The sequence below is a fragment of the Sycon ciliatum genome, chromosome 10 (assembly GCF_964019385.1).
Source record: "Sycon ciliatum chromosome 10, ocSycCili1.1, whole genome shotgun sequence".
Taxonomy (NCBI): domain Eukaryota; kingdom Metazoa; phylum Porifera; class Calcarea; order Leucosolenida; family Sycettidae; genus Sycon; species Sycon ciliatum.
The window spans coordinates 16939985-16967297 of record NC_088652.1 but is presented as its reverse complement, the minus strand read 5'-3'; the positions used below and the strand labels follow the sequence as shown (position 1 = coordinate 16967297).

At 48.1% G+C, this 27313-nt stretch overlaps 2 protein-coding genes across 2 annotated transcripts; one reads left to right on the top strand and one right to left on the bottom strand.

Moving 5' to 3' along the window:
* Nucleotides 1-6912: 6912 nt before the first annotated feature.
* On the bottom strand, nt 6913-21273 carry LOC135826705 (E3 ubiquitin-protein ligase TRIM45-like). Its single transcript, XM_065339306.1, has 3 exons — nt 21255-21273; nt 20653-20808; nt 6913-8249 (listed from the first exon to the last, which is right to left on the bottom strand). Exons 1-3 carry the CDS (start codon nt 21271-21273, stop codon nt 6913-6915), a joined length of 1512 nt encoding a protein of 503 aa, XP_065195378.1.
* A 788-nt stretch (nt 21274-22061) lies between these two features.
* On the top strand, nt 22062-25779 carry LOC135826704 (uncharacterized). Its single transcript, XM_065339305.1, has 3 exons — nt 22062-22221; nt 22377-23892; nt 24686-25779. Exons 1-3 carry the CDS (start codon nt 22062-22064, stop codon nt 24927-24929), a joined length of 1920 nt encoding a protein of 639 aa, XP_065195377.1. The 3' UTR covers nt 24930-25779.
* Nucleotides 25780-27313: the final 1534 nt, after the last annotated feature.

The following is a 27313-nucleotide window of genomic DNA, read 5'->3' as shown; positions in this document are numbered from 1 at the left end:
AGAGCTGCTGTTAGCTCAACGTAGAGCTGCAATGCTAAATGGATGTAATATAGCGCAAGGCAGAGCCGCAGCAAATAGCTAGATAACACCAGTTGTGAGAGTGGACCCGATTAGTGGGTACGATAGTTATGATGGTGTGAATAAGTTGGATAGGGAGGGATGGTGGGAAAAGAAACACTGCTGAAGCACGATCCGTTGTCTGGAAGAGCACAACAGGGCAAGCAAGATTTGTTTTTCTTTTCCGCAAAATGGGCTGGTGCCATTTGTGATTACGCAGCAAAACAAAGCGCATGACGTCAGTCTTGAATGCAGTACAAAGCAATGCAGTGCAGTGTGTGCGCTAGTTCGGATTGTTGCTAACAAGTACTAGCACAGCTAGTACACCATTAGCCCCATCCCTCACACAAACAAGTCAACAAAGAGGCATCTTTGGATTGAGGAGTGCTGGTTTCGAAACAACTGGTTTGAAGCTCAAAGTAGAGCTGGTGTTAGCTCAGAGCAGAGCTGCTGTTAGCTCAGAGCAGAGCTGCTGTTAGCTCAAAGTAGAGCTGCGGTTAGCTCAAAGTAGAGCTGCGGTTAGCTCAAAGTAGAGCTGCTGTTAGCTAAAGTAGAGCTGCTGTTAGCTCAAAGTAGAGCTGCTGTTAGCTCAAAGTAGAGCTGCTGTTAGCTCAAAGTAGAGCTGCTGTTAGCTCAAGGTAGAGCTGCTGTTAGCTCAAAGTAGAGCTGCTGTTAGCTCAAAGTAGAGCTGCTGTTAGCTCAAAGTAGAGCTGCGGTTAGCTCAAAGTAGAGCTGCGGTTAGCTCAAAGTAGAGCTGCTGTTAGCTCAAAGTAGAGCTGCGGTTAGCTCAAAGTAGAGCTGCTGTTAGCTCAAAGTAGAGCTGCTGTTAGCTCAAAGTAGAGCTGCTGTTAGCTCAAAGTAGAGCTGCTGTTAGCTCAACGTAGAGCTGCAATGCTAAATGGATGTAATATAGCGCAAGGCAGAGCCGCAGCAAATAGCTAGATAACACCAGTTGTGAGAGTGGACCCATGAAACCAGCACTCCGTTAGCTAAGCACTATTGACGCACAGCAAGGGTCAATTTATGTCAGCACAGGCAAGCATTGCGCAGCTAGAGTTCAGTAGCTCATTACTCACCCGAGTTGGGGATCATGGCATCCATGGCACGGCAGCAAGCAAGGACGATAGCTGGCGCTTAGCGCTTGTTGTAGTCCGGATGTAGCATAGACACGCATCGCTCTTTCCACTGACCTGCCACTCGGAAGAAGGAGTCGGGGCACTAGCCATAGCAGCGGTGGTGGCTGCACCAATGTAGACCGAATGCCCGGAGTAGTTCGACTGGGATGGTACACCGGCCGCAGCGACAAGAGACCATACTGTTACTGTGAATGGCTGCCTGGTCAGCTGCTGTCTGTTCGAGAGTACGAACAAGAGTTGCTCTGGTCCCTCGCGACGAGTGACAAATGGGTAGCTAACAATGGCACGGACCGGGCAGTACGGCGGTACAGACGGGCCAATGTCACTAGTAACGCCTTTACCGAATGGGTCCGTCTTGGATGAAAGCAGGAAGAGTTGCAAGCGTCCGTCACCAGGGGAGCTAGTACAGCCCCGTGTGATGCCATTAGTGAATTCAGCACACCGAAGAAATCCAAAGAAGCAGCATGGCGGCTTGGTAGAGCAGCTTGTCATGGCCATTCAGGATACTACTTTTCCGGCGTGCATCCGTCAGGTGTCGTAGGATTGGCATAGTTATAGGAAGTCGAGGGGTGAGTACAGCCGTACCATGGCATCGCTGGATGCCCTTCAACACCCTCTCCAGAAGCCACGCATCTACTAAGGGGCCGGCAAACCCATTCTCAAGGTGGGCTTTATGCACCGCACTCGCATACACAGATACAGTTCAGGGCACGCTGATCATAGTTCACGCATGAATGTGTGTCCAGGAACGATGACTCGGGCAGCAAAAGTGAGCTTCCCCAGGAGGGACTCGAGTTGACGCTGGCCGATGCTGCGCTCGCTGATAGTAGCCATGAGTGGCGCACGGATCTCGGACAGCTTGTCCTCTGGTAGCCGCAGTCTAGGAAAATACCAAGGTCAATGATGGTGATGGCCCTCGAGCTGGGATGGAGCAAAGAGGAGTGCCGAGATACGTGAATGCCCGGAGGGGGGTGGTGAGTTGCTGGTTGGCTGCAGCCAAACCAGTGGAGATATCGAGAAAGTCATCGAGGTAATGAAGCCGGTGATCTATAGCAAACTCGTGCTGCATGATCCAGTTGACTGCTGTGGCTACTGAGTCAAAGACGGCTGGGCTGGAGCGGAGGCCGAAAGGCAGAAAGCGCTCGTAGTAGTAGGGGCCTTCCCAGCGAAGTCCTGACGGCGGACTGGGATCTGCCGAAATGCACTGCGTACATCGAGCTTGGACAAATACACAGGCTGTGGGCATGGCATGATGATGTTGATCGCGTTGTCAATGCTCGCGTAGTGCAGAGAGAGCGGCTCGGCAGGAATGCTGTCGTTCGCGCCGGTGCCTTCCGGACTAGACAGATGGTGGATCATTCGCAGCTTGCCGTTCTTTTTGGGGATGGCACCAATACCAGAGCGGCGCATGAACTGAAATGGAGGTGACGGAAATGGGCCTGTGGTCTCGCTGCGGGCGCAGGAAGCAGCTAATTGCTCGGATATAAATGCCGAGTGAGTGAAAGCCAAGGGTAGATTATTAGAGAAAACCGAAATGTCGTGTTGGCCGGCAGATCCAAGAGTAAAGCCACGGCGCAGCCCATGGAGAACATACGCAACGCATTATTGATATGAGTGGTTACGTAACAGGCGGGCAAAGTGGTCAGCTAGCAGTGTGGTGTCTGCAGAGTGTATAGGAAAGAAGCTACGTACCGAGTCAAGCTATTCAGTAGCCATTCTGCTAGGAGCGGCGGGGTGGCCGATTGGCTCCGCGCTGCTGCTGGTTGCACATGATGCATGGGTGGTCCTTGCCGCACTGGCTGCAGGTGTGGGAGAAGCGGCACGACGACGAAGAACAGCGACCTCCATTGAAGTTGCGGCAGATTTCTTGGCTGTCGCTGGTATGGTTGCGACCACTGGAGGTAAATGCTGCTGGCTTGGGGACGAAAAGGACACAAACCGCCCCTGGATGGGCCGTCTTACATTGAGCGCATTTTGGGTGTGCATGGCCTGTGACAGCTATCTGCCATAGGTTCACGTCGATGGTGTCCAACCTCTTCGTGCCTGGTTACTGGGCCACGAGCAGCCGCAGCTGGCGGTCGTACTCTAGCCACGCGCTTGGGAAGAACTGGCGGTTAGCAGTCAGGATCAACTGCTGGTACGCAATCAGTTCAGCAGTTCAGCAGTGCGGTGTAGGGCAGCAGCCGTGATAACAGACATGTATGTGGTCCATGCCTCGAGCCGGGTAGTTACATGTATAATTATCGTGAACCTTGCGACGCACCTGCTTCGCGTACGGTCATCCGACTCAACGATATTTAGCTGGCTATCGTTATTCGGGCTGTGCACCAGCCGGAATGTTGGGCCGGAAGTGTGCAAGAATTTCAGGCAACCAACTTGAAAAATCTACGAACTCCCCTCGCAAGATACGTTCTTGCACAGCCTTGGGCACAGCTGGTGCAGGTGGCTGATCGGGTGGGTTACAAGGGCTTGGCCTGGCGTAGTGGCGGCAGCAGCCGCATTGCCTTGGCTTTGGGTGAGGAGCGGCACAATGCTCTCCGATAATAATAAAATGGCGGCCGACAAAGCCGACTACGCCTCGTCACGTAGATCTACGGGAGCGCAGATCCCATGTTGAGCCCGCGTCACCTGAGCTGGCGGAGGAGGCATTGGTGCAAGTCGGGCTTCTGGGCTCGCGAGCCGTGTCCGCACTGTCATGTTGCTGGTTCTCCTGGCCGGAGCAGACCTCACTACCAAGGGCTAGTTGTGCCAGCAAACGGTCCTGTAAAATACTTTTACTAAGTTTCTTTTCGGATTCAAGCCGCGCTGAGAAGGCTCATCCAGTAATGTCCGGCATTCTTTGTTTCTGTTATGCGTAGCTCGGGCTCTTCTTCGTTGTGCTTTCCTTCCCCTCTTGGACCTTTCCGAACCTTAGCTTTCCAAGTTGGAAGGTTGTTCGTTTGCGCCTTGGAGAAGTGTTGGAGCTAGGTGTCAGGTCGCCGAATGTCTCAGTACCCCTTGTCCGTTTTGTGCCATTTTGTCGCACTCGCTGACTGTATAAGATCTGGTTACGTTGGTGGACAATTAGTCATAAAATTGTAACATTTCGTCCTTCTTCTTTTCACAATAATTTAATTGGCTCACCATCCGAGTTAAATATTGCACACCTGATGAGCCGTCATGACCTATACGGCGAAACGTACGTCGTGTGGAACTACTTGTTATTGTACATAACTAGTCCATCATACATGTACATGATAGTGGAGTGGTTACGTTGATGGACAGTTAGTCATAACTCGTAACATTTTGTCCTTCTTCTTTTCACAATAATTTATTTGGCTCACCATCCGAGTAAAATAATGAATAGAATGGTCCTTTTTTCCTATAAGGAAGTAAGGTTTTCTGTTTTCCATGTTGATCTCTAGCATGCATGGACACCTTGGTATGGGGATACTCATGTATTTTGTTGTACTTATGGTCACTTGCAAGTACGAAAAAGGCAAAATTTCCAAACTTTGAGGCTCCGCAAGTACAAATGAAGGGAATATGCATCCCGTGTGCCAAAATAGCCCTTTCCCAAAGATGCCATAATTGTCCGCAACTTACATGTACATGTATGCTTTTCGGAACCGTGCCAAAACAAGTGTTATTTGCTGAAATCGCATTCATATTTTCAGAAAAAGCTCAAAAAGTTGCTAATATCGCAATTGGAGAGCTCTTGTGCATAAAACCACCAAAAGGAGCAGAAGTGCAGCGACAGCAAACTCGCGTACACTCCTTCCTGCTATGAACCACCACTTTACACAGTTCTGCATGTACACGTGCAGGTACACGTGCAGGTAGATGTAGTAGCTTGTTGTATATACATTGTACATGCATCCTACATCATTCCAGTGCATGGAAAGAGAACGCACATTATCAAAACTACCGTGAATCTACTGTTTCTCTGAAACGAGTCTGAAGGCAGGCGAACAATGAGCGAGCATGCATTTATCCGACATGTAGCCCTTGACTTGACCTTTTGACCCCATGCCAATAGTTCGCGAAAATGAAGAAATCTGTGAAAGAAGTGATGAGCAATAGGTGAGCAAAGAAAGAGAAAAAGACATAGTCTAGGGCAGAGCTCTGCGCTTGAGCATATGATTGTAAGCGTGCAGAACTGGGATAATACATGTAAATGATGAAAAATGTGCCAGAGATAAGCTTCTAAAGAATATGATGTGACGCTACATATTCAACGGAATTCCACTGCAGTGAAACCAATGCTCGTAAAACTGTTTGTGCAGCTCTTGCTTAAATTCGCTTAAACTGGTTAAGGAGGTGATCTTAGGGGTCAGACAATTCCAGAGGGTGCTGTATTTATGGAAAAAGAGATTTGAACAGCGTTGGCCATGGTTTGTCAATATCAGCTTATTGGGACGTCGTGCACTGGGTTATGGCGGGCAATTCCTCGAATTTTGCTCCATTTCTTTATTCCCATACCAGATATGCATGAAACTTACCAGAAAAAGTACCGAATTCTGACAATTTTTCTGCCCGCATAATCCGCCGGTGACTAGCCACACCCCCGACCCCCCTCCGGCCGATTCAGCTTCAACAGCCGTGCTACGACCTGATCTCCAATTTGACAGCAGAAATGCACAACTGTAGCGCCGCAGCCCCCCCCCCCCCTCACCACAAACCTGGATACGCCACTGACAACAACACAGAACACCGCCCGGAACTGTGATTCAAAAAAAGTTGCCACTTCAGTGTGCTCAGTACGTACCAGTGCGGTAAAACACCAAAATTGCAAAGGACTCGTTTGGCACAAAGTATTTTCCAACAACCTGCAAATACTTCATGGCCAGCTAGGGTACTGTATGGCGAGCGTAAGAGGAGGCTGGTAACTTCTCTTTTGCCAATGAACACAGCACACACCACGACTAGCGCACTCCGCTGTACCGTCTAGCACTAGACGTGCATGCTAGAAGCAGTAATGCATTTTGGGAAACAGAAACAATAAAAAGCCAGGAAATGTAGCGAGGCAAATATTGGACACCAAAGAACATGACCACTGAAAAGTCAGCATTAATGCAAGAACCTTCCACGTAATGCAAAAGAATGTTTTTAAAGCGCTAAACAGCTAGGAACTGTAGTGAGGCAAAGGTTGTGCACAAAAGAACAGGCACCACTAGAAATGCACACGCAATGCTATTCAGGAAACAGAAGCAGAAGATAAGAACTAGATCAGAGCAAGACAGCGAGCGTACTCTATTCTCCTAGGATTAAATGCATGCCAGAGTGGCTAGGCCAACAGGGGTGCCTAGTCTGCCATTCTGGCCACCTGAAAACGCACTCACGTTTCTAACCTCTTCCTTGCTCACTCACTCTCTCTCTCTCTCTCTCTCTCTCTCTTTCTCTCTCTCTCACACACACACACACACACACTCACACATACACACTCACTCACACGCCCACACACACACACACACACACATACACACTCACACACACACACACACACACACACACACACACACACACGCACACGCACACACACACACACATGAATACACACACACACAAACACACACACACACACACAAACACACACACACACATACACACACAACTGCGCAAGAATAACATGACATTGGCGTACCCATGACAAGGAGCATTGCGATCAAGAGGAATGGATATCTGGTGTTTGCCACGGCTCCCTTTCCTCACGCCACGTACTGACCTCCAGAGATGTTAATCAGATGTCCGTAACTGTTCGGGTGTTGTTTGACAGTTCCAAATTTGCACTACATTGGCTGGGATCAAACTGAAGAGGATCCACGATGGTAATCGTTGCAGGACTTCCAGCTACATGGTGATCTCCAATCATGGCTGATACCTGCACTGAACCCTTCTTTCCGGTCGTCTTGTACGTTGCAATCATGTTAGTACCTTCATTAGGACTACAGTCAGACATCATCACCGGTTCAATCATGCTAGTGCTGTTGTTGTCTACAGATGTTACTTCAATGTGAACACTAGACAGATGTGCCTCCGTCACAGCCAGACTATTACCGCGGCCATTCCGTGGCTCAATGATCACGGTAAGGTCGTCTCCCTCCACAACACTGGCTGCAGTAGTCATGCTACTCTTCTCCGATGACAGTACACCTTTGTCACTCACCACACCAGTTCTGGCAATGGCCGCTGTAAGCTCCTCGCCATGGCATGGTGAAAACGATAGCGTTCCCGGAGAAAATACCCTCACATCTCTCTCGGACACACGCACCACATTCTTCGCTGCTTCCACCAGCCATCCGCTCATCTTCAAGAAATTCACATCGTCACAGTTCTGTGCAAGATATTGAACCTTCGTGCTATACGATGCACCAGCAAGTAAGCTCTGCCTCTCGTCTTGAATGGGAAGAAGATAAGACAACTGCAACTGCTCTACCTCATGCAGAAGCTCCTGCTGACGTTTCTCAATGTCTTTCTTCAGACCACCAAAAACGTCATTGATCCGGTAGTTCACACCTTCTCTCTCTTCACGGAGTTCGCTCAGTTTCGCCTCAGTCTTCTTCAAGTTCTTGATCAACACCTCAAAAACACTGCCACTTCCACGTGACGTGCTAGTCAGCTTGGTTTTCAAGGACTGGCGAATGCTAGCAGATGCCATAGTGGTAGTCTGCACATTGTGAGCATCATGATCACCACTGCTTACACATTGCCTACACAATAGCTGTTCACAAGTCATGCAGTACGAATCCTGCACAGACGAGGGGTGGAATGAGCATTTGTGCTTGCTGGCTGATTTACTATCATCTGTATGTGCCGCAATCTCACGGTGTGTCACAACCTTGTGTCTGTACGACCTGCGTGAGGTTGGGTGCACCCTGGCATGGTCAGTGCATAGATTGTCGCCACAGTCCAAGCAAACTGCAACTGCTGTAGTGTCCTCAGCACACTCAGCACACACTGACTCCTGGCGACCAGCACTTGCAGCAGCTACCTCTTCTCCAAACCCGTAACTAGACACATCACTATCCGGCAGGAACTGCAGCAAAGCCACACCAGCCAGTGGTGGTGGCGGAGTGACTGTACCACATTCAGTACAAATCACAGAGCCCTTGCTACGGGTATGTTTTTCCAAACACTGCACACATAACGAGTGCAAACACCTCAGCAGCTTGCCATGCTTACTGCTGCTTCTACATGACCCACATTCCGGTCTGGACATGGCGTATCAACACAGCTACACGCACACAACACCCTGAATTCAATCTGTCGTGTAATAGCTACAACAACACAGAACACTGGCCTGACTGTGGCTCAAAGGCAAAGTTACTCTACGTACCACTGCCGTACAACACCAAATTGCAAAGGACTTGTTTGGCACAAATGATCTTCTGCCATCAATTTCTGCATCTATAATTATAGTATATCATAGCCAGCTTATGCTGAGCGAATGAGGATGCTAGGAGTAGTATGCTGGAAACCTCGGGAAAGTAAGACTGCACTACACGTCGGCACTTGCACTACGGGCACTACACGTAGGTCTACGTGGCGTTGACAGTACTATAATACTTAATAGTACAGTCGGTATCATTCTTTACTTATAATAATAAGAGGCACCTGTGACGTGTGTTTGTCTGTGTGTCACGCTCAGGCCATGCTGCGGAGCAGCGCTGCGTTGAGCACGCGAAGCGTGCGAACAGTGTAGCTAGCGGCCGCAGAAGCACTGAGCACGCGAAGCGTGCGAATCGTGTAGCTAGCGGAAGCAGCTAGCCTGGCCTAGCTAGCTAGCCACAGAAGCACTGAGCACGCGAAGCGCGCGTGTAGCCACCACCACGTGCTGAGCACGTGTGCTGTTCATGTACTTGCACCCGCCCATGCATGCCACGTTCGGCCAGGCAACGCTGGCCGGGGGTGCTGCTAGTCGCCTACATGTATAAGGTTGGCGGCTATAGTAATATACCGGACATAGTGATCAATTATTTCTCAAATTCATTTTCATTTGCCATAACGAAGTATACACAGTTATCGCGTATAGTAATAATCGTATAGTAATATATCGCCTATAGTAATCGAATTCATATTTCAAAAGACGTTTATTACACTATTTTTGCATCGGTTATAGTGACTGATGTAAAATCAAGCGATGTCAGAGGAGAACAGGGTGTTACTTCTTCGTGAAGAACTTGTCCAGTGAGTGTTGTTTAGTGAGTTTTGCTTGTACAAGTTGCCAAAATATGCCTCCATCATGAGGAAATGCTGATTTTGTGTGTCAGGAGCTACAGCCAGCTACATGACATTGTACATGTATGTAGTGCGTATGTGCACGGCGCGCTGAGTCGTTTGACACCCCACTCGCATACATTGCATGCAGTATCGGTCATAGTAATTATATCGCTTATTGTGGTAAAATGCTCAAAATCAAACACCAACGCTATAGACGATACTGACTTTTTTTTTTTTTTTTTTTTTTTTTTTTACTAAGTACACAACCTACTCGTCAGAAGGGGAGAAGACAACAGAGTATACAATGACAAAACAGCAGGGAGAGTAGGGGCTGCAAAGCAAGCCTGTGCTGGTGAGGCAAGCCCACAACACCGACCTATGGTCTCGGCGTTAACGTGAGCTTGCGCACCATAGCCTAAAAGAAGGGGGTGATTTAGTGCGATAAAGACAAGAGAAGGTGAGGTAGAATGGATGAGGAGAAAGAAAGAGAGAGAGAGAGGGGGGGGGGGTGGAGAAAAAGAGAGAGAGAGAGAGAGAGAGAGAGAGAGAGAGAGAGAGAGAGAGTGAGTGAGTGAGAGAGAGGGGTGGAGGGGGGTGGAGAGAGAACAAGAAGAGAGAAAAATAGATTCAAAGGCAGTTCAGATGCAGTGAACACAAGGTGACTGTACAACTGCCACTACACGTACAGGTACGTGGCGTTGAACGTTGGCACAACTGCCACTACACGTACAGGTACGTGGCGTTGAACGTTGGCACAACTGCCACTACACGTACAGGTACGTGGCGTTGAACGTTGGCACAACTGCCACTTCACGGATACACGTGATGTAGGCACTACCGGTACTATAACTTTATAAGTGTAATCTGAGGTAGGGTTAGGGTTATTTCATGCACCCTCTTTGGTGATGTCATTACATTGATTGTGATGGCTTTCGTCGGATTGTCACTTTGTTAGAATCTTAATCGCCATGCGCCAACCAAACTCCACCGACTCGAGATGCAGGCGAAAGTGACGTGGATTCTAGTAGCAAATGTTGATCACTCTGCAAATATGGCTGAGTGTTCGAACTGTAGACAAGAAGTCAGTGGGTGTGTGTGCTGCATATCGCTCTGGCTCCTGCCACGACAACGACATTAGTACAGTGATAAAAGGCCTCTTTTACGGGCAAACAGAATACAACTGACAGTGGCATGGCGAATGATTAGAACACAACACGACGTAATAGTACAGTACTCTCGAAGCCATCACTCATCAGTGCGGGCATCGACCTAGTACCAGAGTACTAGTACCTGGCCCGTAAATCCTCTCAGTACATGAACATGTATGTGGTATAGGCCGTCGAAGTCTGACGTCACAGCTTCTTGACAACGCGTAGTTTACTAGTAGTAGTAACTTTACTTGGCCAAGTGATGACAAACAAAAGTCGCGTCACCTTCACTTGTACCTATAGTCCGCAGTCCAAGTGCTCAAAATGTAGCCCTAAAAAAATTCCGTTCGCCACGACGGGGCACCAAGGTTTGATGTGGGGGCCTGAAAGAGGACCCCTTGAGGTACCCAAAACAGTCGAGAAGTGCTTCTAGATCTGGGGCGCTCTCTCGATAGAGGCGATTTTCTTCGGGGCAAATCCATGCACAAATTTCGCGGAGCGTAAGTTTGAGCATGCATCAAACCCACTCAAAAGTTCAAATTTGAAATATCGCACACTTGGAGTGCCACGTGGTGCGCTTCAGATGTAAAAACGTATTCCTGGACGGTACTCTGTAGTATTTAGGTTCTACTTCTAGGTCGATCGGGTGTGCCTCGCCTATGCCATGGTTTCACGTATTTTGGCAATACCACCTGCAGTGATGAGCTCCTGCCGAGTGCTGGCCGGCCTGGTACATGGTGCTATCTCCTCTGTACTGGAACCCGAAACGAATAGAACTCTGAAGTGTATTCACACAATGCCAAGTGCCAAATATTCTGACAGCCTGCACGGCATCCGAGGAGTCCGCAGTTCGATGGACATGGCTCATCAATCGCTACGAGCCCCTGTTGTTGAACCAGAACTTAAAAAATATGCCTGTTTTGTGGCACGCTGAAACAAATAAGCGAGCTGTACAACCAAGCAGGCGACATCTCAACTCGTGAGAGTGGAAGCAGAAAAGAAATAATTGCGGAACGCTGCTGCCACACGACAAGATCAAAGGATTATGGCAGCAAGCTCAGCGAATCTGATCGCTAGAGAGGTACACTACCATAAGTCTTGCTATCATTCATGCACTTATGCAGAAACTCTCGCTAGGATTGTAGCAAGCAGACAAAAGACGCACATTGCAGACCTCACTGCCTCATCGAATTCCTGGGAGGATGATTTCTTCTCTGCTGTAGGCAGTGAACTACTTGATGACTGTGTTCAGGGGCGTAGCCAGGATAGTGATCAAGGTGGTTTCCTCGACGTTCCCACACAAAAGAGCATGCCTTCATTGTGGTCCTTTCATGTCGGCCGATATTTATATATTTTGTTATTACACAGGCAGAAGAACGTGCAGTTGCTGCTTCGTAACTCTGAGTTTCATGAACTGAATCAATCCGATCAGACGAACATTGATACTGACCTTGGCCTGAGAGTGCTACTAATACTAAGTCCGCTGCGCTTGCCACATTCATGGTATAAAAAAAATAATATATTATATCAGTACTCTCAGGGCAGGGTCAGTATCAATCTTCGTCTGATGATCGATTTAGTTCGTGAAACTGAGAGTTACGAAACTGCAACCGCTCGTTCTTCAGTCTGTGTATTCCGCTCTTTGTCTTCGGCAAATTGAGCCGTCTACGGACAGTGGATGAACGTCACATGGTATATTTTGTTATCATGAACACAACGGCTCTACGGAGAAACATGTGGAGAACATAACGGCATAAAACAAGACATTCAAAGCGGATGATGTACATTATAAGGAAGACGTGCCGCACTGTGTACCGCACTAACCATTCCAAAATGGCCAATCATCCGACGAAATAGTCAAGTGCAAGTAAGAACGCGTAGATTGGTTTCAGATTAAAAAAACCCACGTAAGTCCGAACAGGGATGGCTACAGTGTGCGATGTGTAGAGTTATGGTCCGCGCGTTATGGTCTTTCTTGAACGAGCTGCAAACCAAGATCGAATTCGGTTTTGGGGGGGGGGGGTGTGCTTTGGCACCCCAAACACCCCTTCGAATGCCCCTGGTGTTGTCGTGTCCGCTGCGTAAGTACAGTTAAAAATAGTTCATTCCCTTTGTTTGACCATACCTGGTCTTTGGGTCGCAATATACACAGAGGTTAACTATCAGCATTGTCTAATATTTCTCGGAACTATTTCCCTAGTTCGAAACGAATTTGATGCCGCATTTCTTTATGTTTAGGTGCTGACACACACACACTGCATTTTCAGCCACTGCATTGCTGTAAACCATTACGTTGACTTGCACTTGAAGTAAATGCACTCCTCCTAAGGCCGACTCCAGTGTGCATGGCACGGGTTTTCTCACACCAGTCTCCATACATGTAATTAATTAACTCGTCTCATCCGGTTTTCTTTGTGTATTTTGTGTCCACATGTAATTCTAGAACATATAATTATTAGTATTATTGCTTTGAACTCATCCGTTATGCGATAGTGTGGTTGTAGGTGCACACTGCAAGGTAGTACATGACATGACAACTGTGTCGTGTTGCGTCATACTGTGCAGTACTATTTCTCCTCTCTACATGCCTATACTTCATCCAAATTCAGTAACATTCCGCATGCTGGCTCTCCTCAGCCTCTGTGGCTCGAATACAGTTCACAAACATCGCTATGATGCTTGCAATAGCCTCAAAATTCAAATTCATGATCCAGTTGCCATGGCAACGCATAGAAAAACAATTGTCGCGATTTGGTCAACAAAGCCCCAACACAGCTAATCAAGAGACACATGCCTGGAAAGCCCTGCTCTTGCTCTTTCATTTGGTCATGTCAAACCTTGGTGCCCTTTCGTGGCGAACGAAAAGTCACAATTCTGCACCCTGGACTGCGGACTACTAGGCTAGAGTACAAGTGCAGCTGCAGGTGACGCGACTGAAACACGAAAAGTTTTCGTGTTTCCAGTGCCAGCATGCAGCATGCAGCGTGCAGTGGTTACAGCTACAGTACAGGCTCTACAGCATCACTTTGACTGAGGTCGTGAGGGCTACAATAGACCCTTTGCACAATAAGCGAGAGGGGTCGAGACGGGGCATGCTGTGCACGCGCTGCACACTTGGCATGCAACCAGCATGCATGGTTTGCTGCCGGACGTGATCAAGTTTCCTGTGACAGGCTGTGTTTTCACGGTCCAGACGCGATGTTCATGTATGTACTTCCCAGCCTTTTTCATTTGAAGTTTTTTAGTTCTGAAGGAAGAAGTACCGAAATGCTTTCCAAGGACCACTGTTGGGTTCTTGTTTGCAGCAACCGTCATCCCTAGTGGCTAGTCTAAGAAACCCACTTGTCTTTCCATGCATTCCCTGGTTATGCTGGCATTCCACACTCTTGAATCCTCGCTATCTGGCGAGAAGAGGGCCGCAGTTTGCTGCGACATCGTTCACAGTGTTGTGCTCGGAACACTTTGTCGATGACGACTTTCATCCTTGCTTTTGCGAAGACGCTGAACGCCCTGCCAAGAGACTCTGGAGCCTGAGAAAAAGGCATGACCCATCCCTGTCTTTGCAAGGAAGATCGACTGCTTGCTGGCGCTGCTCGAGCTGCTGATGTTGAAGTGCTGAGCAACGCAGCCTCATCGCTCAGCCTCAGGTGTGCGGAGAAAGTCATCTGAGTTCGAGCTGTGGCTGTGTGCACGATATGACAGACTTTCACATTATGCACATAGCCACCAAAGTAAAACTCATGGACACTATCCACGGGCTACTTCACTAGTACTACTCCATCAGCTCCCTCTTCACTGATCACTGTCGTCGGCGACTTGCCCCTGCGTTGGAGATGAGCACTCACTCTGGGAAACAGAAGTTCATCTCTCATCCACTCGGACGCATGACAAAGTTGGGCATGATGAAGGTACACTCGAGGAAGATTGGTGCCCATCTTAGTTCTAGGAGCATCAGGGTTCTGCATAGAGAAGCGTTCTCTACATCGACAGAGGAGAGAAGGTAGAGAAAATAAAAATAAATTTCAATCTACAGTAATCCGAAATATCCACTGACTGCGGAAAACTTACCGCTCCAATAACTCCTTCTTTTTCCAGACAGATACGCACCCTCATTCAGCAGAAAACTGTTCAGTTCCTTCACAGACCATTCTTTATTTGACAGCTCCTCCACGGGTTCCACAGCCATCGATGGCAAACCACTCGACACTCTCTCCTCCATCTCCAAAATGGAAAAATACAGTGTTTCACCATGCTCAACAACTGATACTCTGCACAAAAATCGAAGAGGATGCCCCGTCTCGGATCACGTGACCATTATTGTGCAAAGGGTCTATTGTAGGGGCGCGCGAGCGAGACTATCATAATAATAATTATTATGATAGTCGAAAAGTAGCAGTTTATTTGAAATAAAAATTAATAATTATTATTAATTTTTATTAATTAATTTTTATTTCAAATAAACTGCTACTTTTCGCCGAGTTTTCGCTTTGCAGGGAAGGAGAAGCCGTAGCTGATTATTTGCTTGGCCACTGCTGTGCCTGTACTGTCGTTCGGCTTTACATGTAGTCGCCGGCCAAGAAGCAATTATGTACCAGCAGGAGCGGTAAACGATAAGAAAGGGAAAGACACGGAAAAGGAAAAGGAGAGAAAACATTAAACAGAAAAATGAACGCGCCGAAAAAATGGTTTACCAGCAGCAAAATGGGGAGAGCTGGGAGCAGCACTGGAAGAAGCAACCGCAGCACTGAGACTGGCAGCTCTATACGTGGGCCGTTAGTCACAGGTTCCACCGTACTTTAGAACAACAGACTGGCAGTCCACTGTCATTGAGGATCCTAATGCAGTGTGTACGCACTTTACCCAGAACATTCTAGAAGGCATGCGCCAACACAAACAGTCTAAGCAGCTCAGCATGTAACCATCTACTGTTAAACCCGAAAGTCTAACGACCAAAAACTTTCACGTTTTTGTAATTTTGGCATGAAAACGTGCAGAACGTTTAACGATGGCTAGCTGGCCACCCATCTTTATGCGCATCTTTACACAGACCTCTAGCGATAACGTTATTTTTCAAATAGGGAAAAAAATTGGTCGTTAAAACGTTAGACTTTGGGTCTTGTTAGACTTTCCGGTTTTACAGTAACCCCTTTTGATGGACATGGGAATGCACTGAGGCTGTAGCACAGAAACAAAGAGCATGGAGGAGACTCCGCGCAGACCGGTCAAGTGCCCAGCTGCAAGTCCGTGATATGGTCGCCAAGCACTCAGCTAACCTATGCCTGACAACTGCCAAGCAAGCATTCACAGCAAGCCTGGCGCAGAAGTTAGCCTCTGGGTGTATGGCGTCTGGTGAATGGTGGCGAACCATCAAGAAGGCCTCTGGCCATGGAAACAGCACATCCTTACCTGCTCTCCGCAACACTGCCGGTACGGAGCACCAACCGCGGCAAAGTAGGGTGCATTGCCGAACACTTCGCCAACAAATTTAATGCAGTTTAGGGGCTGAAGAACTATCCGCTGCATTTCCTCACATCCGAGAACGCAGCACGGCACGCACTGACCGCAATCGGCACTGTCCTGTTTCGCGAGACCACAGTGGAGCAAACCCTCTGCCAGCTCAACCCCACCAAGGCCACTGTTCCAGATGGGATACCTGCTCGGATCCTGAAAGCTTGCTCCGCCGAATTGGCGCGACCACTTTCAAAGCTATTTACTTGCTGTCTTCGCTCCGGCATCCAGCCACAACAGTGGAGGGTTGCAAACGTTGTTCCAGTCCACAAGCGCAAATCAAAATCGTCGCCATCCAACTATCGACCAGTATCTTTACTGAGCATCATCTCCAAGGTCATGGAGACTACTATAATTATAGTCAACATGGCATTCAGCAACTTCATGGAGACGAATCATGTCCTGTCAGAACACCAATTTGGCTTCCATCGCGACCACCTGCTGACTGCTCTCCACCACAAGTTGGTGCACACGCAGCCAATAGAGGGGCTTCTGGAGTGCTGACCATCGATATTGCTGGAGTATTTGACCGGGTGTCACATACTGGTGTATTGCACAAGGCTAACGTGTACGGCATCTCGGGTGACCTGCATCGGTGGTTCCAAGACTACTTCTGCAGCCGCACACTCCTAGTCCTCATAACCGGCCAAACATAAGCCAGACGCCCAGTTAAGGCTGGAATGCCACAGGGAAGTATCCAGGGCCCCACCTTATTCTTGGTCTACGTCAATCTATTCTTTTCATTTCTTCTGTTTTCTCTAATCCTCCCTACCCGATCTCCCTTTGGTGCGTCCAGCGAGCTATGAAGCCGAGACTTCTGGTCGGCTGAGCTTATTGGACCCCACCACCACACTCCATGAGAGAGACAGAGAGAGACAGAGATAGAGAGAGGGAGAGAGAGAGAGAGAGAGAGGGAGGGAGGGAGATAGAGAGAGGGAGAAAGGGAGAGAGGGAGAGGGAGAGAAAGAGAGAGATAGAGAGAGAGGGAGAGAGGGAGAGAAAGAGAGAGGGAGAGGGAGAGAAAGAGAGAGGGAGAGAGAGAGGGACGGCGAGAGAAAGGGGGAGAGAGAGGGGAGAGAGAGATAGATAGATAGAGAGAGAGAGAGAGAGAAAAAAAAAGAGACAGAAAGCGAGAGAGAGAGAGAGAGAGATAGATAGAGAGAGAGAGAAATTCGTGAGGATACAGTTACCAGAGGTGTGGGTTTACCGTGTTATGGGTGTAGGGGAGTGTACTAAGTTGGAGAGGTTTAAGAGGCAGGGGTTTGGTGTGGTATAGGGCTTTATAGGTACTTGATTGCTTGTCCAGGACGTTCACATTGAGTATTTAAAAGTACATGGCTTTGCAAAGTTACTCAGACTTGCCCTGCTTAGTTTCACTTGGATCACAATTCATGTTAGTTGTCCGTCGCAGGAAACGTGCGAAGGCCTATTCATACTTCATTTCGCGCACCGGAAACGCGTCGCGAAGAAGTGGATCTGAGCTCAACTATTTTGCGTACGAGAAAACCATCTTGCGACGGTCGCGTGATGGCTTTCCCGTACGCGAAATGAAATTGTATGTATGTATGTTTTTATTTGAATTCGCAAGTACACACGGGCTACAAGCCCAATTACATGGAAGCGAATGTGATAATGAGGTTAATTAAGAAAAAGGGCGGAGGAAGGAGGAGTACGGTAGCAAAGCAAAAGGGAGGACAATTCAGGAGCAAAATTAACAATTGCAGAAATATGAGAGTACCTGAGACCGAGGGTACCTGTGGAGCGATAAAATGCTAAAGCAAACAGAAGAAAGGAAATCACAAGCCAAATACACGCTAAACTGCGCTTGGGTTTTAATAAAGGGGGAAACTGGAGTTCAAGAAAATTATACCACACAAAGTCATAATAAGAATTTAACTGGATGAAGAGTAGCAAAAGCAAACATTTCCTGACAACGAGAGGGACTGTAACTACAGCCACGGCAGTAGCTCCTGTAGCAGCAGCAGCAGCAGCAACAACAACAACGACAACGACAACAACAACAACAACAACAACAACAACAACAACAACAACAACAACAACAACAACAACAACAACAACAACAACAACAACAACAACAACAACAACAACAGCAGCAGCGCCGTGCTGACTGCTCCAAGGAAGGAGTATGGGATTGCGAACATAGAAGGGAGTTTGCAGATCTAGCCTGCAAGCGTGAAGGGCAGTGCGGCTACGGCGAATTCACTGGGACGGTTGAGTAGGCGAACTTCGCTGGGGAGGGTATTCCAGAGGACGGCACCACAGTGCGATGGTCCCTGCTGCTGACCGGGCTAGCGGGAGGCGCAAACCCTGTCCTTGCTGGAGGCGGGTGGTGTTTCCATGAGCACTTTGAAACTTGTCCTGGAGGGCTGTGCTGGCGCGGTTGTGCTGGCAACGCCACACAAACCTCAGAATCTTCTGCTTGTGCAGCTCCTGAATGCTGTAGAGCTGCAAGCTTGTCAGGAGGGGTTGAGCATGAGACCAGGGTGGCTGGCCAAACACTGCCCTGGCAGCTCGGTTCTGTAGGACTTGCAAGCGAGAGACTTGCTCCTGTCGCAAGCAGGCGAAAAATGCGGTCGACCCGTACAGCAGGTCAGGCATGATGATGGACTTCATGAACTGTGTACGGGCCTTCAGATTTATTGCTCGCCTAGATCGCCAGAGCGCCCGGATCTTCTGAGATACTGTCTTGGCGATGCTGTCCACGTGTCGCTGCCAGTTGAGGGAGCTGTCCAGCAGAACTCCGAGGTATTTTGCAGTGTTGTTGTGTTGTTGTTGTAGAAGTTTATTTAACGTCGCACCACAAACAGGCGATTTCGCCTCCTTTGATACATGTGGACGACAGAAGGAATGAGAGAGAGGGGGGGGGACAGAAGTATGGAGAGAGGAAGGGTAGAAATAAATAAGCAATCAACCTCAGGGCTGCACCAAAGCAAAAACGGAATGGGAACATACTATATACAAAATAGCTTCATACATATATTGCAAAACACGTTTACTATTCTTCAGTCCGCTATACCACAGAAACACACTAGCCGAAAAGCATTTAAACGGAGCCATGATGCGCTTTTAGCAGGGCACAGAACTGAAGGTGGCTGGGCTCGGAACGGAGATCAGGCGGGAGCTGGTTCCACAGGACTGCGCCGATGAACTGCATGGTCGCTCGACCCGCAGGACCGGGCCAAAATGGTACTCGAACGAGGTGATGTGCTGCTCCCCGAGTGCGGTCACCAGTGCTTGCTGCTGGCAAACTAGTCCCATTTCAATTTACAGGAATGGCTTCACTATGTCTGCTCAGGACTTGGCTCTTCGTGGAGTACAGGATGAGGTTGCGATCCTCTAGCCAGTCAGCCACTTAAGATACTGCCCGGGTAAGCGCCGCATGAAGTATGAATCGACCTTTAGTACGTTCACTGCTTGCAACACTGGCTCGTTATGTCCATCACGAGGACAGATGGAATCGGTTGATCACCGTCTGTTAGTCGTGCTATTCGTTGTCCACTATAACATTACGTGACAGATGGCGTGTTTCACACCAGGCTTCTCCGACTGGCCCGTAAAATCACCATCGCATCAAGTCAATCACCATCGCATCAAGTCGAATCCGAGCGATCAAGTTTTGACCGAACTTCGAAGTACAAAGCAGGCATGCAACTGCCGTGAGTCCGTCAGGCGGAGAGCTGGTTCTAAACAACAATACAAGAGGAAGAATTGATTCCTCAGATGTTCTCCATGTCTTCCAAGTGTTGCGCAAGCTCCGAGCCTTGCATCGGAGCGTTAGCTCTCAAATTGTGTCGGCTCACCAGGTGTGGCCTCTTATCTCAGTTCATCTCTAATAGAGCAGTGAGTGCTCGTTCCTCAGTGCTGTACTCTGAACACTAAAGTGAGAATCGGCTATTACGTGCAACGGGCCAAAACGAACCTCGGTATTCTGCGTTCACATGTGCTAGTCCATCTGAGCTCCAACACGTGAACCCAGCAGTTGATCGGAAACGGATACTAGTATTCAACTATGGATGTACAGATAAGTGCGAAGTGTATTCTGGCAATGGTATGCGTGTCCCTGACGTCCTGGGTAGCAGTGACCACTGGCATTGCCGGAGCTCATGAGGGCCTTTCACCAGAACTCCTGAAAGAGAAAACTGCAGTCCCTAGGCGTAGCATGCAACTTTACCCGACTTATCCTGAACATGGTCATCCCCTCCGACCGGCTTTCAGTCCGCGAACAACAGTACTTATCACGGATGCTTTCTTCAACAAGCCAATGGAAAGGGTTGTAACATTTGGTCTGCCCGATGCCAATTCTACCCTCTGTACAATAGTGGGCTCATTCTTTTCAACCCAAACTACTTTGCAGAGCTGGAATTACAAGACATTCTTTTCTTCTTACCAAGCTTTACAGACAAAATGTTTTTGCAAACTGGCGATTCAGCCCAGTGTGACGTCATCACCTGACCGAAGTATGTTAGTCTTCTATGGTTTTGGAGCGGGCGAGTGCTCCGAGTTCATCGTTCTTCACGATGGTTTCACAGCCATCACCAGTATACTGTACACAACTGGTGAGAACGCTCCATGGGCATTCTCACCTGCTCTTGTTACCATACCCACCAATACGTCATCGTCCATGTTCACACTCATATCATACGGAGGGTCCCATTGTAACGACATGAGCGACAGTGAATGTACCCGCTTCTCCACGGATATCTTCCAGATCACCATCGACAGATCAGACACATCAGTGCCTGCCAAATGGATAAAATCGGAACAGTTAGCAAATGCTCGCTCTCCAAGCCCCAGGTCAAATCCCACTCTATTTTCCATAAGTGATTCCGATTTATTGCTGTTCGGGGGAGTGGAAGCACATGAACATTCCCAATCCATCCAGTTGCGAATGTTAAAAGATTTCTGGATCTTCAATATTGAACAAGGTACATGGACTGAACTGTCATCAGATTTCCCGCCTTTGTACTTTTTGCCTCCTGGTGACGATATGGACATTATGAGAGAGTTTTACAATAACTTACAGGCTGCGTATCTTAGTGACTACCGAGCACTGATTGTGGCATACTCTGTGCCGTTTGGGCCCTTTCCCCTGTATCTATGTGCGCTGCCACCCCAAGACGTAGGTCGAGTTCACTGCGAAGCGAAAGGAAAACTATCGACATTATTCCCTATGTCATATCCGTACGAGATGCCTTGGTTTTCATTGTTATCCAGCCACTCAAATGAATTTCACATTGTGTTTCATGGTAAAGAAAGTAAAAAGAGTTTCATTGTGGAGCAGGACTTCCAATCTCAACGCAATACGTCACAGCTAACGATCACGCAAAAGCTAGACATTGATGTTCGAAGTCAGTTTCCAGGCTTTCAGGGCTGCTTTAATGCACGGCCTATGTCTGTATCGCTTCGGCTAAACACCACATCAATAATAGCATATGTGTTTGTTGGGTCGCATTGTCCAGCTCATTCAGCTGGTAGTAACATTCGATTTACTCGATCTGAGAGACCGTCTCTTGTTGTTTGGCTCCTATTGTACAACAAGTTCGAACCCTCCACTATAGTGGCAAAGTATCCTTCACCTTCACCTTTGCTGTCGAGGAGCAATGGCCACACACTCACATCCGTGGGACCATACATGGGAATTCTCTTTGGAGGTTACCAGATAACAGACAAAAGCATAGATTACCCAGATTCCACTTGGTGTATGTATATCAAGTTTGATTACTTGGCTCAAGATTCCGCAATCTACTGGCGATTTCTTACCACATATCCCTTCCCGAACAAGCCAATGGCTCGAAGTGAGCATGTCGCATTTCTTCACAAGAACAACAACTTGTTGATACAAGGTGGTGCAGACATCGCCCAATTCAAAGTTTACAGTGACTTGTGGATATTGCAGGTGACAGACGAACAGTCATGCTACGGTAAATGGATCGAACTGACTGATAATGTTTTTGGTGAGAAACTCCCTCATCGCTACGGGCATTCTGCCACGATGTATGGTGATGATATCATTCTGTTTGGTGGTAATGACGTAATCGCTGAAGACAATGGCTTCAGAACCACCCGTGATAATGTTGAAAGGTTCATGACAACCGATCACGTGTTGCTAATGGCGATCAAGAACCTATCGTTTATACATCTGCGCAAGATCCGTTTGTCACGTCCGCTTCCCTTGACATGCTATCATTCCCTGTCTCAGTACGCGTTCAATTCCCTTTTACTACTTGGCGGATTGTTTTCTCGCAGACGGCTTTATACGTATTACAAAGACACCAGCCAAGCATTTCTTCTTCAATTTCGTGAACAGTGAACAAGACAGTGAAAGTGATTCCCTATTTCAATTTCACCATATTTGGCCATCATGTGATCGACAATTTCGTCTTCTCCGGTGGGTTTGCGTATGACTTGGATCATTATACGCCAGCAGTAGGTTTTCTGTTTGTGAATGTTTCGGGAAACTGTCCCCTGGGCTATGGATTCTCGGACCATCGTACCTGTCAGCCCTGCTCTGTAGGGTATTACTCGTCCGCTATTGGAGAGGAATGTCGCAGATGTCCTGGTGATTTAACGACACCAGGCATTGGAGCCTGGAAATGCGATACCATATGCAAGGATAACTTCTGCCATGGCCACGGTACATGCATGGTGGACAGGGATGACAAGAAGTATTGCAAGTGCAAGTTTGGATACCTGCCTGCCGACAACTGCCGTACACCCACAGTCTATCTTTCTCAGGTGGCCGCCGTTATTTTCTCCTTGGTACTTTCTTTGTGCATTACGTTCCTAGTGAAGTTCATTCGAAAGCGTCGTGACTTGAGGAATACGGAGAAACAGATGCAAATCCAACATGTTCATCTCCAAAGGTCACTGAGGAAACTTGCGGAACTGAATCGGGGAGCGCGAATGCAATGGACCGACATAACCATCAGCAAACGACTCGCTTCGGGCACCTACAGCAAGGTGTATATTGCAAAGCTTAGTGACATGGATGTTGTTGTCAAGAAACTTCCCAAGCGTTTCAATCGCACGCGATGGCGTACATCACCTTTTGACATCTTCTTGGAAGAGGCTGAGACACTGCGTTCATTGCGCCACCCAAATATTGTGCTCTTTCTTGGAGCAGGCCAGGACACAGCAGACAATTGCCCTTTCTTGGTTATGGAGTACTTGCGACGAGGTTCTCTCTACGACAATCTCCATGACCCAGGAATTCAACTAGAACAAGAGGATATGCTCCGGTTTGCTCAGGACATCGCTCGTGGTATGCGATATTTGCATAGCTCCAATCCTCCACAGATTCACCGTGATCTAAAGAGTCCAAACCTATTGGTCAGTGACAAGTGGGTGGTGAAAATCGGGGACTTAGAGTATACCAGATATCTTGCCCTACTGGACAGTGAAGATCGTCCGCAATCTGGCCGGGAATCCAGCAGCGATGCCCAACCCAACGCTCAGGCGGCAAGCGGTATAACATTACAGCAGAACTCAACGGCACACGGCTGCGAAAGAGAGACTCTGATTCAATCAACGGTTTCTGAATGCCGAGAACGTTCACCGTCAATACACCACAGCAGCGGAGAAGTCGCAATTCCACTTCTGTGCATCACGGACCAGACTCAATCTGACAATACGATCTCTGGAAATGCTGGTCCCATCGTAACTATGACAACAGACGACGCAGAGAGTACACTCAGTCCCTGTTTCACGGCCTCCTCACAGCTACCATCGCGAGTTGGAATGACGTGTGGTGTGGGGACTGACAGATGGAGAGCTCCAGAGACACTGACTGAGAATAGTTACACTGAAAGGTCGGATGTGTACAGGTAAGTCTGGTCTTGTTGATTTTCCTCTTTCCAGTCCATTTCTGCACGCACCTCTTGCGAATTGCCTTTTTCAAGGGTGCTTTTCCACAGTCAGAGACAACAATACAAAATTATACAATAATAATATGTACGAGTAGGCAAGAAAACTCCTACACACAACATGATCAAATGAAGTGGTCTCTTCGCTGCGAATTTCTGATTATAATATCCCAGTCAAATCTTCGACAAGGAGCAATCATCAGAAGTAGGCAAGAAATCAGATTTAGACGTGACGTGTAGACACACACCCGATAACAAGTACATTTTGTATATGGCCAATTGTAGTGATGGTTGGTTTCTTGCTTTGTTGTTGAAGTAGAAACCTTCTGTGGTTGAATGGTGGTGGTGAGGTGTTTCTTCCCAGAAATATGCTCAGGGTTTTGCTTGTTATAATCCGCATACTCTGCGCACAAGCCTTCTTCCTAAAATAACACCGCTAGCCCTGAAACATACATGTACATTGTATACGGAGTCTACATACACACACACAGCTTTCCATACAGCGCTACACGACCCACCCTCTCCTGGCATATTATACCGGCATGGTCGGTGCCCCTTCCTCATGTTGACTGATGTTTGCGAAAGCATGAAACCTAGCAACAAACAAGCCTTGATTGTCCTTGTTGTTATGGACCTTAGATAATTACACCTGTGTGTGTTCCTGTACAATGTGTGTAAGAATGCATGCGCGTATGTATTTGTGATTGCGTGTATGTACGTGTGCATGTGTGTGTTTGCGTGTGGTCTCTTGCAGTTATGGCGTAGTTCTGTGGGAGATATCTACTCGTCGGCTTCCCTACGCACATTTGACATTCCCGGAGGACATCCATCAAGAGATCCTTGATGGCAACACGCCAGTCTTCCCTCCCACCACTCCTTACCCATACCGTCATCTGGCTGAGAAGTGCATGAGCGAGGAAGCACGTGACCGGCCCTCATTTCAGCAGATATTTCATCAGTTGGAAGGTCTACAGGATGCATTTGAGGTTGACGTCTAAAGGGCCGCCCCAGTCACCCCATAACTGAATTTATCACGTGGCACGTGATTGTTCCCCATACTCCAGCGAATCAGCACCTTTGGCGCCGCCAGCAATAATATGCGATATTGCCCGCAAAAAAATGTTTATTTCAGTCATGGCGTGACTAAGACGACTCTCTAGACAGTACGACTCTACGACGAGTCGCAGTGTAGCATTGAGACGAAGATGGAATTCTTTTTGGAGATGGACGTCCCGGCAATGGACATGGCCTCGGACGTCTGCCGTGTGGTGCTTGCAGGGATCATTTTGTTCAGTCATGTTGGCAGCCTCACTGTCGGTAAGCTTGTGGATAGGATTCAGTTCTGCTCGATGTGGTACTATGATCACAAAAAATTATATGAAATAACTCAAATTCAACTCGATCAGCATCGTGCGTTTCAGATCCTCGCAAAGTCACTGCCTGTGTGTGGTCTTCCTGTGCCACCCAAAACTCTTACCAGGCTCATCTGTCCTCTGCCTTCACCTTTGCTTGAACAACAAACACAACAATTCAGGAATGTTTTGCAATGAAAAATACAGCTATCAGGAGCTGAAATAAAGGAGAAAAATTGTTTATTTGCCAACTTCCTGATACACATGTAAACATGAAGAAACTCTTTGTGGCAGCACTCTTAATGTTTCAACTGAAATTATGATTCTGTTGTGTTTTTTTGTGTTTGACATGTCTATTGCTATGACGATGCGTTTTGCTCAGGACAGCGATTTGACGATCGTTTTTCCGAGTGTGCTTTTGTGTAACATGTTCTGGTTGAAACGAGTGGTAATGTCCATATGAAGGAGTTTTCAGTCTGTGTTTTGTGGTCTGCCCGACGATGGTTAGTTGCGGGACCAAGTCGCACCGCAACAATTGGTAGCAGAGGATGGTTTAGTAGTGGTACCAGTAGAGCAGACCAAAGGACATGGAATCCTCGTCGAGTTTATGCGTAGAGTCCGATCTCAAAGTGAGGAAAGCAAAATCAAAAGCCCAGTTCACGAACGGCAAGAGGGCGGTACTGGTGGCGGCGATGCACGAGCAGCCAGAGTAAGGAATCATCAAGGCTCGCATGGATGTGCTGGAGAGAGAGAGAGGGCGAGAGAGAGAGAGGGAGAGAGAGAGAGGGAGAGAGAGAGAGAGGGAGAGAGAGAGAGGGAGAGAGAGAGAATGAGAGCGAGAGAGAGATAGAGAGAGAGAGAGATAGAGAGAGAGAAAGAGCGAGAGAGAAAGAGATAGGGATAGAGCGAGATAGAGCGAGATAGAGGGAGATTCGTGAGGATACCGTTACCAGAGGTATGGGTTTACCGTGTTCTGTGAGTAGGAGCGTCTACTTAGTTCGAGAGGTTTTAAGGGGCAGGGGGATGGTGTGCTATAGGGCTTTATAGGTACTTGATTCCTTGCGCAGGACGTTTACATTGAGTATTAAGTACGTGACTTTGCAACGTTACATGAACTTGCCCTAAATAGTTTCGCTCGGATCACAATTCATGTTAGTTGTCCGTCGCAGGAAACGTGTAAGAGCCGATTCACACCTCATTTAGCGTGCGGAAAACGCGTCGCTTCGCGAAGAAGTTGATCTGAGCTCAACTATTTTGCGTACGGGATAGCCACCGCGGGACGGTCGCGCAATGGCTTTCCCGTACGCGACATTTAGAAAAGCGATCCTGTCAGCTTTTCTATTATTGTGTTCACATGGCAAGACAAAAGGACATCGCTATACTAACGTAAGTTTCTACGTAAGGTGCTCGGTATTTCACTACTCCATGTATCCTAGATCTATCAACTCGTGGTAGCCGCGTGCTGTGCACGTGCACGGCAGTGTGTTGCAGTCCGTTTTCGGACGTGCAGGCGCGAGGAACTTCCTTCTTTGGAACTGCTTCTTGAATGAGCTGTTTCGGATATTTCGTCTCCTGGCTTATTTCACTTCGGCTCTGCTGAGACCTCCTTTCACGGAATATTACTCAATGACAGGTGAGTTGACCAGTTCCCTTTGATTCATTTGCTTGTGTTGACTCTTTCATTTACGAAAAGTGTGCTGATTTTAGGTGGAATACAATACATAGCAGACTCAGCGGAGGACGTTCAGGTTGGTTGTAACTCTGAGTTTCATGCCGTTAGGCAATCATGCGACACCTGATACTCTGGTCTACCCAACAGTATGCTTATAAACACATAGGGCCACAAGCATAAACAAATTTAGCGCTAAATCTGGTGTGAGGTATGGGGAGAAAGCTGGCGCGGGCCAAGGCGCGACAGTAGAAGTGCCAGGTGGGTGGCGGGCAAAAGGGCAGGTGTGAGCATGAAAGCGCGGAAGGAGGCGATGGGGAGGCAGTGTACAGCAGATGGATAGAGGTGCCAGGAGGATGGC

What these genes read in the sequence shown, in the direction of transcription:
- LOC135826705 (XM_065339306.1), bottom strand. An exon ending in GGGTATGGTAACAAGAGCAG is followed by an intron (nt 8,250 to 20,652) that starts GTGAGAATGCCC and finishes AATGTGGTACAG; the next exon opens with TCACTCCGCCACCACCACTG.
- LOC135826704 (XM_065339305.1), top strand. Translation starts at nt 22,062, where the DNA reads ATGTATGGTGATGATATCATTCTGTTTGGTGGTAATGACGTAATCGCT. An exon ending in TATACATCTGCGCAAGATCC is followed by an intron (nt 22,222 to 22,376) that starts GTTTGTCACGTC and finishes TTTCGTGAACAG; the next exon opens with TGAACAAGACAGTGAAAGTG. An exon ending in GAAAGGTCGGATGTGTACAG is followed by an intron (nt 23,893 to 24,685) that starts GTAAGTCTGGTC and finishes GGTCTCTTGCAG; the next exon opens with TTATGGCGTAGTTCTGTGGG.